Genomic DNA, 12,435 nt, shown 5'->3' with positions numbered 1-12,435 from the left:
TCAAACATTCTTTTTGTGTTGTATAGTCTATTAGACGAGGAAGGGTTTAAGCAATAAAATATTACGCTACCACAAATAGGATCGGAACTGTAATGAAAAATATTGCAAAAAGTGTAGAAATATAACGCAGAAGTTGCGCAGGTTGTAAAGTATAATACATATCTACCTACAACAAAGAAGAGTTTGTTGTTTGAACGCGCTAATCTGTGTGTAACAGTAGTCGATAAAAATAATTTATGGCAAGCGATTTTTGATTTCCCCTTTTCTTTTTTGTCTAGTTCGAAAAATGATGCAGGTATAAAATACGTAAATAAACCCTGTCAAATTTCTTTTAGTCTGTATTGTTGATACTTATACTTTTAATGTTTGATTATTTGATGTACCTGCTAATAATGGTTATTTCATGATTTTAGGATTATGTAGATTGCAAACCGCCTGAATTCACGTCCAGCTGCCAGGACAGTAGCAGTGGGTCGCCACAGGCGTGTAAACTCGCTTCCTGCCATTTTAGCGGACTAAATGGTCCGACGGGCGCCCCGTATTTGCACTGTTAGTAAATACATATTTATTATATAGATACATGTCACACAATATACTTATAAATATATATACTATACTATATATAATATACTATACTATAAAAAGTGGCAAGAGCTCCACCGACAAGAGCGTAGCTCTTAAATTATGAATGAATGAATGAACTATACTAATATACACATATGTATAATAATATACCTGTAAGTGTGACCAGTAAGTTTCGCTTGGGTACATATTTTCCAAACTTCTAGTGTAACAATTCCACAGTATTATTTAGTCAATAGCTCTCGCCCTGTTTGCTTATACTATTTAATACATGTTTAGTAATATAAAGGCATTAACTTGGAATTAACTTACAAAATTAGGGAGAATTATTTTTGAAGGTTTTACTTAAAAGTTATAAAAACTTGTAATTATTATATAATCATACTTGATAGATTGATTTATAACTTAATTTAATTAAATTAAATTGGCTATATTTTCATCGAGTACCTATTTGTATGTATGTAGATATTTCACGTGAGCATAACCACAGCATAGGAGCTAGTTTGTATGTGTTTATTATAAGTTGTTTATTTAAGTATATGTCTTCAAACGGAATAATCAAATAAAAATTAAATTTTCTTCTTTTTCTCTTGGAAAATAACAACTCAGAATTCTAAAATCTAAGTCAAGAAGCATGTTTACAATTGCAGTTTTTCGTTTACATAACTATTGTAATTGAGACATCGTCTATGACTATACTATTATAGAATTATTACTCCATGCCCTTAACTAATTGCTTATTTTACATTCACACTCGATGCTTCGCTAACTGATTACATATTTTGTTTACAGTGGTGAATGTATTGGGCTTTTTCTGGATGATGTTTTTCATCAGCGGTGTTTCCGATATGATGCTCGCAAGTACATTTTCTACTTGGTACTGGACGTTAAAAAAGAGAAATCTTCCATTCTTCACTCTTACATCTGGCATCTATAGAACTATACGGTGCGTTACGAAATATTGTAGAATAGTATATAAAAATATATTATAATCATACTTAACCCTTACACGTCACCAACCCGGCTCTAACAGAGGGCAACACGGGGCTCAATCCCCGGGCGACAAGGTTGGGGGGCGCTAAATTCGAACTTGGCAGATGAATACACAACTCACCATTAACGCATCGTTGCCAACTTGACGACTGACAGACGGACGTCAAGTAAATTGTTTGTGTTCAATGTATTTGAGAATACATATATAACTGTTAGAAAAGCCACAGTAACAGCAATAGTAATGGGACAAATTGTTTGTAAAAATATTGTTTGAGGGGCGGGCGGTGGGAGTATTAGGAGAGGGGGCATTATTATGTAGAAGTTTATGCCTCGCCTTGAAAAAAAATAAGGTTCGGGGCTGCACGTCATCCACGTGATAATTCGAAAGTGTGACAATCCGTCCGAGGAAAAGTAGAGATAATAATAAACATGTGTGCTTAATAAAGAGTTATTGTTAACAAAGAGCAAATACAAAAAGGTTGTTTGGTACGATTATGCATTGAAATTACAGGATGTGACGGCAACTTAATTCTGTGAAATGGCAACGCATATCTAAGAGGTATCAGGGATGTCATATGATAACATGATATACTTAGTACAGTTCGTGTATATAGGCAACTATTACCACTTAGGTACCATCAAGTTGGCTGTTATGTTGTTTGCTTAATTAAATAAAAACAATAATCTTGGTAAAACATTGTAACAAAAGGCGGTCTTGTCTTTAAAAAGAATGTCTTGCATAATGGCAAATAAGATACAAAATTTGGTTTTCGTGCATACGAAAGTACTCATATTAAATATTTGCTTCCAGATGGGCGTATATACAGTATACTATAATTGTTATTAGTTAAGGTTAATTTCATGTCATTACTGATTTTTCGTGTTAATTTTTTTTATTCTACAGTTACCACTTGGGTACGGTGGCCATCGGGGCGCTCATTATCGCCATAGTACGAGTAATAAGAGTGTGCTTAGAGTACATAGATCAGAAGGTCAAGAAGTTCGACAACCCGTTCACTCGCTGTGTGCTGTGCTGTTGTAAATGCTTCTTCTGGTGCCTAGAGAATTTCTTGAAATTCATAAACAAAAATGCATACATAATGTGCGCAGTACACGGCAGTAATTTCTGTACGAGCGCAAAAGATGCATTCTCTTTGTTGATGAGGAATATTGTTCGTGTCGTAGTACTGGATAAGGTGAGTTTTCAATTATTAACATGTAGGTAAATATTGTAATCCTATTAAATATTTTTTATCTTCATTCTGATTCTTAATGTAATTTGCCTGATCTCGACAAGTGAAATCTTTATATACCTAAATGTCTATGTTTCTTTTTATATTTAAATTTATAGTTCTGTTACTGTACAATTTTGTTTTTATTTCACAAATTGCCAAATCTTCATATAAATCTCCGTTCTCTTGGTTTTTCTCGTATATTGGTATTTGACGATGTAACTACAAAAGTAAAACTACAACAAAGAAGAATAAGAACTGTAATTTGTTTTCAAATAAATTTAAGATATTTCCAATAATTGCATAGTCATATAGTCTTAATTTATCAACATTGATATAATTTTCAGGTAGCGGACTTTATATTTTTCCTGTCCAGACTGCTCATCTCAGTTGGTGTGGCTTTTGCTGTGTACTACCTCTTGCAGTGGAACTATGTGTATGAAGTGACACAAGGAGGACGTCTTCACTACAACTACATTCCAGCTATTATTCTAGGCGTTGTCACCTACCTCATATGCTCGATTTTCTTTAACGTTTACTCAATGGCAGTAGACACATTATTCCTTTGTTTCTGTAAGTATTTTTAAATTTTTTTTATTATAAAATAATAACACTAATTTACTATGACTTTAATAACAAGAAACAAAGAATAACAGATCCTGGCAATAACAGATCTCCTGTTATTGCCAGGGGGGCAATCACGTAAAATTGCGGTTATAAATTGGTTCACGGATATAAACAATTCTATTTTAAACATTATATTTAAAGAAATAATTAAACTATTTTATATTTTTACAGTGGAAGACTTCGAAAGGAACGACGGGACAAAAGAGAAACCCTATTTTGCGTCTAAAAATTTGATGAAAATTCTAGGCAAGGAAAACCAGAGGGCAGAGTAATACCAAACAATTTGCCAAAATAATTACTAGAGTTGTGAGATTCCAAATGCTAAATTTGCCTGTGATTTCTTACGTTACAAACTTATGATTCATCCATAGTATAGGTATTTATTACGAATAAAATACGAAGTCTTGAAACCATGTGTTCAGTTCCTGCAGAGAGCTTCCAGAGGCTAGTTAGTATTAGAAAACTCAAAAATAAACAAAAAAGTTACATGTACGTAATATATTTTTAGATTCACTTAAAACATGATGTAATGTGATATTAACTAAGTTGTAATAATATTTTCGAATTATATTTATTGACTTTACTCAGGGATTTGTTATTTTAGTTATCGCTCGACAAGTTTCAGACTAATTCATAATATCACGCGACCATATCGCAATGAGCCTACTGCCACTCTATCTGTTTAATTAACTTATACTTGCAATGAAAATCTTTATCATATATATTCAAATTATCAATTTCAATATAATTACATTGTTTCAACGTTGTAGTATTCGTTTATCTTAATATAATCAGATTAAAATTTAAAGTTTAAGTATGTACGAACATGTATTTTTCTACCATGTGGTAATTTCAAATTTAATAAAGCCAAATACAATACAAAATCACTCATAGAAATACCCTGAGTTAACTGTATATATTTTATATAAGTAGTTTTACCTTATATTTTCAATGCACTAGGTTTCAACTTCTTTTCAAATTAACAAATCAACTAAAAAGAAAAAAATACATATTTATAAAATGTAGACTATAAACTAGATTTGGTGGTTTCCTAAAAATAAAAGCAATTTTGTAACTTAATGTTTAGCGAACGAATATTAATGTAAAGTTTAAATTATTGTAATTGATGTTAAGATTTTATATTCATTATATACTTTTTAATATATGATATATACCAAATAATTAAAATTGCAATTTTATAGTTTATACTTTTATAATGATTAGATATTTAACGCAATTAATATTAATGTGATAATATAATTATATATACTAATTAAAAATAATAAAGATTTTACATGATTTAGTTCATTTAATTTACCCTCTTATTCCATAATATTTATTATTCTGTGTTGTGTTAAAAATGCAATTTCCAGCATAGCTTCAGGGTCTAAGAGATCTTTTACAGAGTCATATTTCAAGCTTTCTTCATATGCAAACATTATACTAGTATCATCCAGCATCATTTTGGAAGCTACTAATGCAGCAATGCAATTTTTTACTCTAGCCATAGCTTCTCTGTCAGTTCTGCTAACAATCTGTTGAAATAAAATAAATAGATTTTTTTTACATATTACATATATCCTCTATCCTCTTTTAATTTTGAATAATGACACAATTTCTTTGAATGCTTGCTATCCTTCAAAATATCTATATACTCTACATACAAGTATAATGACTTCTTTTTTTTATTTAAGTGTTAATATATTAAGCAACAATTGTAATTAATGTAAGAATAATTCAGGCTTAGGTAATGGACTTCTGTTCCATTTTATAAGAAATGTTTCTGATAAGCAAACCATATCTATATTTCCTTTGTCATTTATGAGTTGAGTTAGAATTCAATATTGTAATCAATATGTAATAATTCTTTCAGCAATGGTTGACACAAATACAAGTTAAAGTGTTTCTTATTTAGTAAATATCTATAATAATTCAGATTTAAATATGTTACATTATACCTGCTCGTTTTCTTCAGCCATATTCTCCTGTATTTGTGGACTTATCCAAATGTATCCATTGTTACCCATGATAACTGCTATTCCACAAGGTAGATTGTGGAAATGATTTTTTCTTCTTTTAATTAATGATGGGTATACTTTTACTAATGTGCCTTGAGATAGCTGAAAATAGTTTTATTTTTTTATTGAAAGGATATTGTAACATGAGATCAGCATATTAATAATATTAATTTAGAACACATTCCAAACAATAATTAAATATATTTTATAAATGTTACCTTGCCATATTTAAGACTTCTTGTGTGCAAAGACAAGGAGCCATCGGAAAATATGCTCTGCACTTCTGCACTAATAAGATCACCTTCTTGCAGATGTTTCCTCATCATTTGCTCATCCTCTGCTGATCTACGGCGCTGATAAGTAAGATACAGAGCATAAAAAAAATACAATTGTACTATAGTAGTTGCAATCAAGTAATCAAATATAGGGCCCATAGTCTTTGATGGTCCAGTACTTTAGCACACCATTTCACTTCTGATGGTTGCAGGTTTGACTCTTCACACTGTACAAACATTTATATTAATGAGTATCATTGTATTTTGTATCTGGGTGGTTTCTATTTATAATGTGGTACTGGATGACTGATATAAATATCTAATTATTTATATCAGTCATCTAGTACCTATAACACAAGCTATGCTTGCCTTGGGAGTAGATTATGTGTGAATTGTCCAGAGGCATTATTTATTATTATTATAAAAGATGTTGGATTTTTCTGTTTTTTTTTAATATTATAATACATTTCCTTTAATAATTAATAATTATGCTAGATCAGAAGGATCTAACATAATTATTTAATAACTCACCAATTCTCCTCCTGGAAGATTAACAGAAGATAACTGCAGAATTGAATGAAGCCGTGAATTAGTTTCAACCTTCCACCGTTTTTGCTGCACTTCTAGCACGCGGGCAACAACTACATCACCTATTTCACCAACATATCGACTCTTCAATGGACGAATACAAATCAATTTATTCACTTTATCCATTACTCCAGCCACAGACGCCTTGAGGCATTCATCTTCAGCATATGTGCCATGACCGCTGTAGTAACCCAATTTATTTTCTATTAATGAATATGGAATGGTGGCATGCACCTGCCCTAAAGCTGTAAGGCTGGTGGGGCATCATTAGAAGATGATGATATGAAGACCAATGTAGAGAAGTCACCAGGAACTAGTCACATAGTTTTCCAGGTAACATTGCAATTTGGTTGTGTCCAGTAGGTGCTCATTAGTAACAATCTCTCTTACTCCCCATCATACAGGGTTTATTTTGTTATTATAAATAACAATATATTAATTTTATAAAAAATATCATTTTGAATAAGGCGAGTAACAGGTTAACTTAAAAGTTATCTGCCAGCAAATAAACTGAACTGCCTATAGTTTAGTTACTACACTAATTAATAAAATTCTTACCGCATAAAATCCTGCATGCCAGTTATAACCTCACCAGGAGTATAAAACCTAGGCAGTTCATTTGCCGTAGGAATGCAATGGTTAACTCTTTCCGAGGCTAATCTAATTGAAACGTGACCTGTCATATTTATTTTAATGTATTTATGAAATGGAAAAGACTACTGATGGGAGAGTATTAGTATTATATACATGAAAAATGTTTTAGACTGAAAAAAATACAAATATAAACAAATTTCAAGTGGATTCTATTTTTTTTATTTATTATATTTTATGGCTCTGGATACATGGCCTTGACAGAGTGTTACCAGAGGAGTATGTGCTATTCCTTCAAATTTAACCACGAAAATGTTGGTTAGGAAGAAAAAACACCAAAACAACTTTTAGTCCTGTCAACTGGTTGTTTTTAACGGCGTATGATTATTTATTAATATGTATTAATGACACTTCGATCGGTTGAAAACCTTATTTTTAACTGCCTTGATTTACAACAATGGCCTTTTTTGTTATTATTATTATGTTTGTTATATTTGTGTTACTGGTAACTGTTTTTAGGTCACCTGTGTTAGTCACTCCAAATTGATCCCTGCCACCTCTAAAACTTCCTAAATTTTGGGGGGAAACCCTAATTTAGCATAATTCCCTATGTCATATTAAATTGACATTTATCAGTGTTTGCTCTGTGGTCTGCGGTGTAAATTGAAATATTTATGAATTATATCATAATTTTAATACATTTTTAGTTTATTTATTATTCTAAAATTTGTAAATACAGTTTTAATTAATTTCGTATATGTTCTTTAAAATCTATCCCTCAATTTCAAACACTTATTTAATAAAACATTTATTTAATTAATATTTATTAAGTAATATTGAAATGCAAATCATTCTGTAAACAAGACAAGTTATTTAAATATAATGTCTGCTGCAAACGCTGCTCCTATTACAGCAACAGACAGCTTATCTCAAGCACTAAAAGCAAATATCATCCCTAATCAGGAATACTTATTACAGGTAATTAAGTAACATTCAAGCTTTATTTTACACGTTAATTGATGCCCCTACAGCTAATATTACAGTGACAACTTATTATAATTTCAGGGGTCCGTCTTGGATTCAGCTGTAGAAGTGTTACTTCATAGGTTACGTGGTCTTTGCGATAATGTTGATGCTGGCCCAGAGACATTTAATGACCAAGAAGTATGTTTCAGTTTACGAGACCCAAATCAACAGGTAATACTATAAATAAACACATTTCAACTTATCTGTAAAATATATACTTACGAAACAGTCTGTATATTGGTTTGTGAAGAAATTTAATCATGGTCAAATTGTATTATAGGGAATACTTCGAACCAAATGTACTCAAATGCAAATAAACACAACTAGATATATATGAGTAGTTTTAATTAAGCTATATATAATATATATATATATATACAGTGGTGGACGCATAATTAGAAACACTACCAATGGTTCTTAACATTATGTAAGATACTTCAACGCAATCATTTTTATTTTGACATAAAACAATAAATAGAACAACAATATGTTCAACGATTCATCATTTATTAGAAAAGCAATATAAATCCCACTACACCAGAGCAGTTTCAATTTTACATTACGAACAAACATTTAAATCAGTTTTTAAGTACGAGCAATAGTGGTCAACTAATTAGAAACAACAACAAAAAAGTATAAAAAACTATTTTTTTAAAGAATTTGTAGTTAGTATTGTTTTTTACGAAATAGCTACTACCCACAGCCTACCAATAGTTACAATTAATATTTAGTGGCGTATTCCTTATTTTTAATAACAGCACTGCAACAACATGTCATTGATTCAATCAATTTCATACATTTTTATAGGGAGATTGAATTCCATACATCAACAAATGCTTCATGTAGTTCGTTTTGACTGGTGTTACGTTAATTTAAGACTTTCTTTTTAACAATATATCAAAGATTTTTTATTCTGGTAATCCTGACCATTTGCTGACCAGTCTAAAACGGATATACGCTGCACTAAGGAAACATTTGACGCTATTAGCCGTGTGTTTAGGGTCATTCTCATGCTGAAAGATCCAGGTTACAGACAAATGATCGTCCGAGTAGAGAATCATTGTGTACTTTAACATATTTTTGTGTTGACATTGATTATTATATCTTCAATCTTCCAAACGAGTCCAACTCCATATTCGGAAAAACATCATCAAACTTTAATATTACCGCCACCGTGCTTGACTATACTCCTTGTGTATTTATAATTAAAAGCATTGTTTACAGGATGTCTAACATAGCACTTTCCATCGGAATTTACCATATTTATTATCGTTTCATCTGAAAATAACACTTTTTTCCATTCTTCTACCGTCCCAATTACCATATTTTTTAGCGAATAATAATCTCTTCTCTCGGTGTTGCTTGGTAAGAAGCGGTACCTTTCGATAGGTTCTTTCAAACAATGTAGCTTCTACTAATCTTCGGCGTATCAGTCTTGACGAGATGTTTCTCGGGTCATCAGCCAAAAAAACTTCATTTTTAATTTGGTTGGAGTCTTTAAATCGATCTTTTTTAGTAACACGGACGATTAGCATGGCTTCTCTGGGAGAGGATTTTTTTGGCTGAGCCTCTCTAAGAACATTTTCAATAGTATCATGATAGCCATGTGTTTTATAATAATCAATTACATTAAAAACTTTCTTAATACAACAATTTAAATGCTCAGCTATTCTTCTGTACGCCCATTTATGATCTACATGTAAATGTACAATTATTTGCCTAGTTAACGCGTCACAGCTTTTATTTTGCCCATTTAGAACATACAATTCAGATTAAATTTTGAATTGCCGCCAAAATAATAGATAAAGGCAAGAAAGAAATGTTATTCTCCGATTCCAAACAAAAAACGATATATTGATGCTTTTTTTTAAATGTTTCTAATTAGATGTCCAAGCGGCAAGTAACAGAAAATAAACTTCTACATGCGTAAGACTGATTTTGTAATTGAAAGTAAAATATGTTTTATATTTTATTTATTTAATGAGTTTTTAATTTGAGTGGCTATATTATTGCATGATTATTAATTATTGAATATATTTTTTTTTCCGATAATTTGTACGTTTAAGTTATACTTTTTTTATTCATAAGAAGTGTTTCTAATTATATGACCACCACTGTATATATATATATATATATACACATGAAGTGTATAAATCATTAATGATAAATTACTAGTTCTAATATCAATGAAAACTAATTCATTCTTTAAAGTTATATAAATTACTCATACTGGATTAAAGTTTTTAGTTTAATATTAGCTGCATTGTGGTCAGAGATTTATAGCATAGTAGTAAAAAATACTTTAGTTTTATTGATATATTGTATAAAGACTACTTTATTAACTTTTTAATTGTTATGGTTACAGGCTGCACCTCTAATGTTAAGAGTCCGTAAAGCTCTGGATGTACGTGACATGCCATTCCAGCTGAGGTACATTGGGCAACCGGACCTTGGAGACAAGAACCGGCCTACAGTGGTGCGGTCAAGTCTTGACATTGCTTGTAATGGCATGTTATTGGAATTCCTTAATGAATTGGGGTGTAGAATTGAGTTTGAATATAGTGTTAAAGGTAAGTTATTATTTGTAGTTATCAAATAATTTATAACTAACTGCCAATGTAAAGCCAGAAGAGAAAAATAGAAAGTTGAATAAATCAAGGAAAGTTCCTTTTATACTCTAGTCATTTACAGAACAATAATATTCTTAGTTTCTACAGAAACATAGTTATGTAATAAACATATTTATTAGAGGATATTTCTATAAATTACATTTTTTTTTTGTCTCTGTGTATACTTGTAATCAGTTCTAAGACTATGAGCAAACCTGTTCTGTGATGCTATCATGTAGAGTTGCTTCCTGTTGAAAACTTCTGCCCATTTGCATCCTATAGAGTACTGTTTCTATAATTAGATTGAATATAAAGGAGTCATTCGATGTTTTTCTGTAGTTTATTTATAGTACTTTAATGTTTTTTTCTAGGTTATATGTTCAGAAAAGGTCGAATGAAAATCACAGTTGCTAAAGTTTTCAAGATTTCACAGAGTTCAATGACTCCTGAACCCATATCACAGAGCTACTTAGTTGAATTATCGGTATGTATCTGTTACATACGAGTATAAAATACTTGTAAAATTATTAATTATTGTCATAATAAAAAACTAGGGATTTTTATATGATTGGAATGGCAAATTAGTTGTTTTCTTTTTGGCAATCCTAAATAATAGGGAAATAGAAAATATATTATCATATTTTCACAACAGCTTGAAAGCAAATTGCCTGACAGTTAAAACAGGAAAGACTGAGATTTTTCTATTGAATCTACTTTTGCTGCTATGTAGATTGTACCATTTATATAATAATATAAATATATTAAATTAATTAACTACAAGGTGCAAGAAAAAAAAACCAAAGGCGAATGTTTAAAAATAAATATAATTTTGTTTACAATGATTATGTGCACAGCAAAATATTTAATAAGGTTATATAGAAGATTAGCTATGCAATATTTATAAATTACAATAGTAACTATTATACAAACATAATTTAGTACAAAGTAGAAATGAAGTGAAAATTGCACATACACTAAGAAAAGGAAATCTTGATACAGCACAGTAGTTTTTAACTTTATTGTGCTGCCTACTCACAGTGGTAATATGCTAATACAGAAGGCTAAATGATAATATATTATTATGAGTCTTCAAAATTGGTTTAAATGGAAACATTATTAATATTAACTTTATCTCGACGTAAATTATAATTTAACAATTGCAAATAATTGTTGCTTAAAACTAAACAGTGCCGGCCGAAGGGTGAGTAACTAGTAAATTATAATTTAACAATTGTAAAAATGAATTGCAAATAATTATTGCTTGCAGTCATTCAATTAAGAATAACTATGTGTATCTGTTATAGGTGTTAGCACCACAAGGCCAGGACGCTATTGCTGAAGACATGCGTGCATTCGCCGACCAGCTAAGACCTCTTGTACACCTCGACAAGATTGACTACAAGCGACTGGGGCACATGGCTGTCACATAGCCCATGTTTCTCACTTAGACTGTCTTCACACACTTTGCTTCTTACTTCAGAGACGTGTGAAGACAGCCTTAGTTGTTAAAGAGGAACGTTTCTCATTGAACTATTTTCCGTGTTACAGTGATTTGGAACTTAGTGATCATAGTACATAGTAACTGCTAAATTATGAAATGCACTGCTGTTTAATATAAGTGTGGAATGAGCCGTATATATAAGATGTCCTATTCATCTTAAAATAAATATATAAACACTTTATTAAAAATATACTACATATCACATTGTGAAGTATATTATGTTACCGTCATATTCTTTTTTAAATTACCATACGTCACAGTTAATTAACTAATAAGTAAAAACAGGAAATAAACTCATTAACTTGTACAGATTACCTATTCAATTGCTTGTATAATGTAATTGAATTATTAATATCAATAAAAAGATGTCCAGTATAAAACATTTTGTATTTC

The 12,435-nt window shown here is 30.6% G+C and overlaps 3 protein-coding genes across 5 annotated transcripts in view; 2 read left to right on the top strand and 1 right to left on the bottom strand.

The window, feature by feature from the left end:
- The window catches only part of LOC131842948 (choline transporter-like 2), a 29,268-nt gene extending 24,988 nt beyond the window's left edge, over positions 1–4,280 (top strand). For all 3 annotated transcript variants that reach the window (XM_059191521.1, XM_059191522.1, XM_059191520.1), the window contains 5 exons: positions 414–549; positions 1,375–1,528; positions 2,480–2,771; positions 3,155–3,380; positions 3,606–4,280. In XM_059191521.1, the coding sequence (XP_059047504.1) occupies positions 414–549; positions 1,375–1,528; positions 2,480–2,771; positions 3,155–3,380; positions 3,606–3,706 (909 nt within the window). In that variant the 3' untranslated portion in view covers positions 3,707–4,280. The remainder of the gene's footprint in view (positions 1–413; positions 550–1,374; positions 1,529–2,479; positions 2,772–3,154; positions 3,381–3,605) is intronic.
- A 93-nt stretch (positions 4,281–4,373) lies between these two features.
- LOC131842949 (exosome complex component RRP4) lies at positions 4,374–7,137 on the bottom strand. Its single transcript, XM_059191523.1, has 6 exons — positions 6,874–7,137; positions 6,259–6,496; positions 5,671–5,805; positions 5,393–5,554; positions 4,753–4,969; positions 4,374–4,425 (listed from the first exon to the last, which is right to left on the bottom strand). The coding sequence occupies exons 1-5, from the start codon at positions 6,996–6,998 to the stop codon at positions 4,757–4,759; spliced, it is 873 nt and encodes a 290-aa protein (XP_059047506.1). The 5' UTR covers positions 6,999–7,137; the 3' UTR covers positions 4,374–4,425; positions 4,753–4,756.
- Positions 7,138–7,565: 428 nt separating this feature from the next.
- Positions 7,566–12,393, top strand: LOC131842950 (mediator of RNA polymerase II transcription subunit 18). The gene is made up of 5 exons (XM_059191524.1): positions 7,566–7,884; positions 7,972–8,103; positions 10,298–10,502; positions 10,913–11,025; positions 11,846–12,393. The coding sequence occupies exons 1-5, from the start codon at positions 7,789–7,791 to the stop codon at positions 11,969–11,971; spliced, it is 672 nt and encodes a 223-aa protein (XP_059047507.1). The 5' UTR covers positions 7,566–7,788; the 3' UTR covers positions 11,972–12,393.
- Positions 12,394–12,435: the final 42 nt, after the last annotated feature.

Source organism: Achroia grisella, unplaced genomic scaffold, assembly GCF_030625045.1.
Source record: "Achroia grisella isolate CSIRO2021 unplaced genomic scaffold, CSIRO_AGI_Agris_v1 utg2671, whole genome shotgun sequence".
In the NCBI taxonomy this organism is placed as follows: Eukaryota; Metazoa; Arthropoda; class Insecta; order Lepidoptera; family Pyralidae; genus Achroia; species Achroia grisella.
Note: the sequence above shows the minus strand (reverse complement) of the source record. Positions and strands in the feature narration are given on the sequence as shown.

Bases quoted from the DNA above. Each gene is read 5' to 3' on its own strand.
- LOC131842949 (XM_059191523.1), bottom strand. From the start codon at position 6,998: ATGACAGGTCACGTTTCAATTAGATTAGCCTCGGAAAGAGTTAACCAT. The intron at 5,806-6,258 runs GTGAGTTATTAA...CTTACTTATCAG, and splicing joins ATCTTCCAGGAGGAGAATTG to CGCCGTAGATCAGCAGAGGA. The intron at 4,970-5,392 runs GTATAATGTAAC...TTATTTCAACAG, and splicing joins TGGCTGAAGAAAACGAGCAG to ATTGTTAGCAGAACTGACAG.
- LOC131842950 (XM_059191524.1), top strand. From the start codon at position 7,789: ATGTCTGCTGCAAACGCTGCTCCTATTACAGCAACAGACAGCTTATCT. The intron at 8,104-10,297 runs GTAATACTATAA...TTATGGTTACAG, and splicing joins TACGAGACCCAAATCAACAG to GCTGCACCTCTAATGTTAAG. The intron at 11,026-11,845 runs GTATGTATCTGT...TATCTGTTATAG, and splicing joins GCTACTTAGTTGAATTATCG to GTGTTAGCACCACAAGGCCA.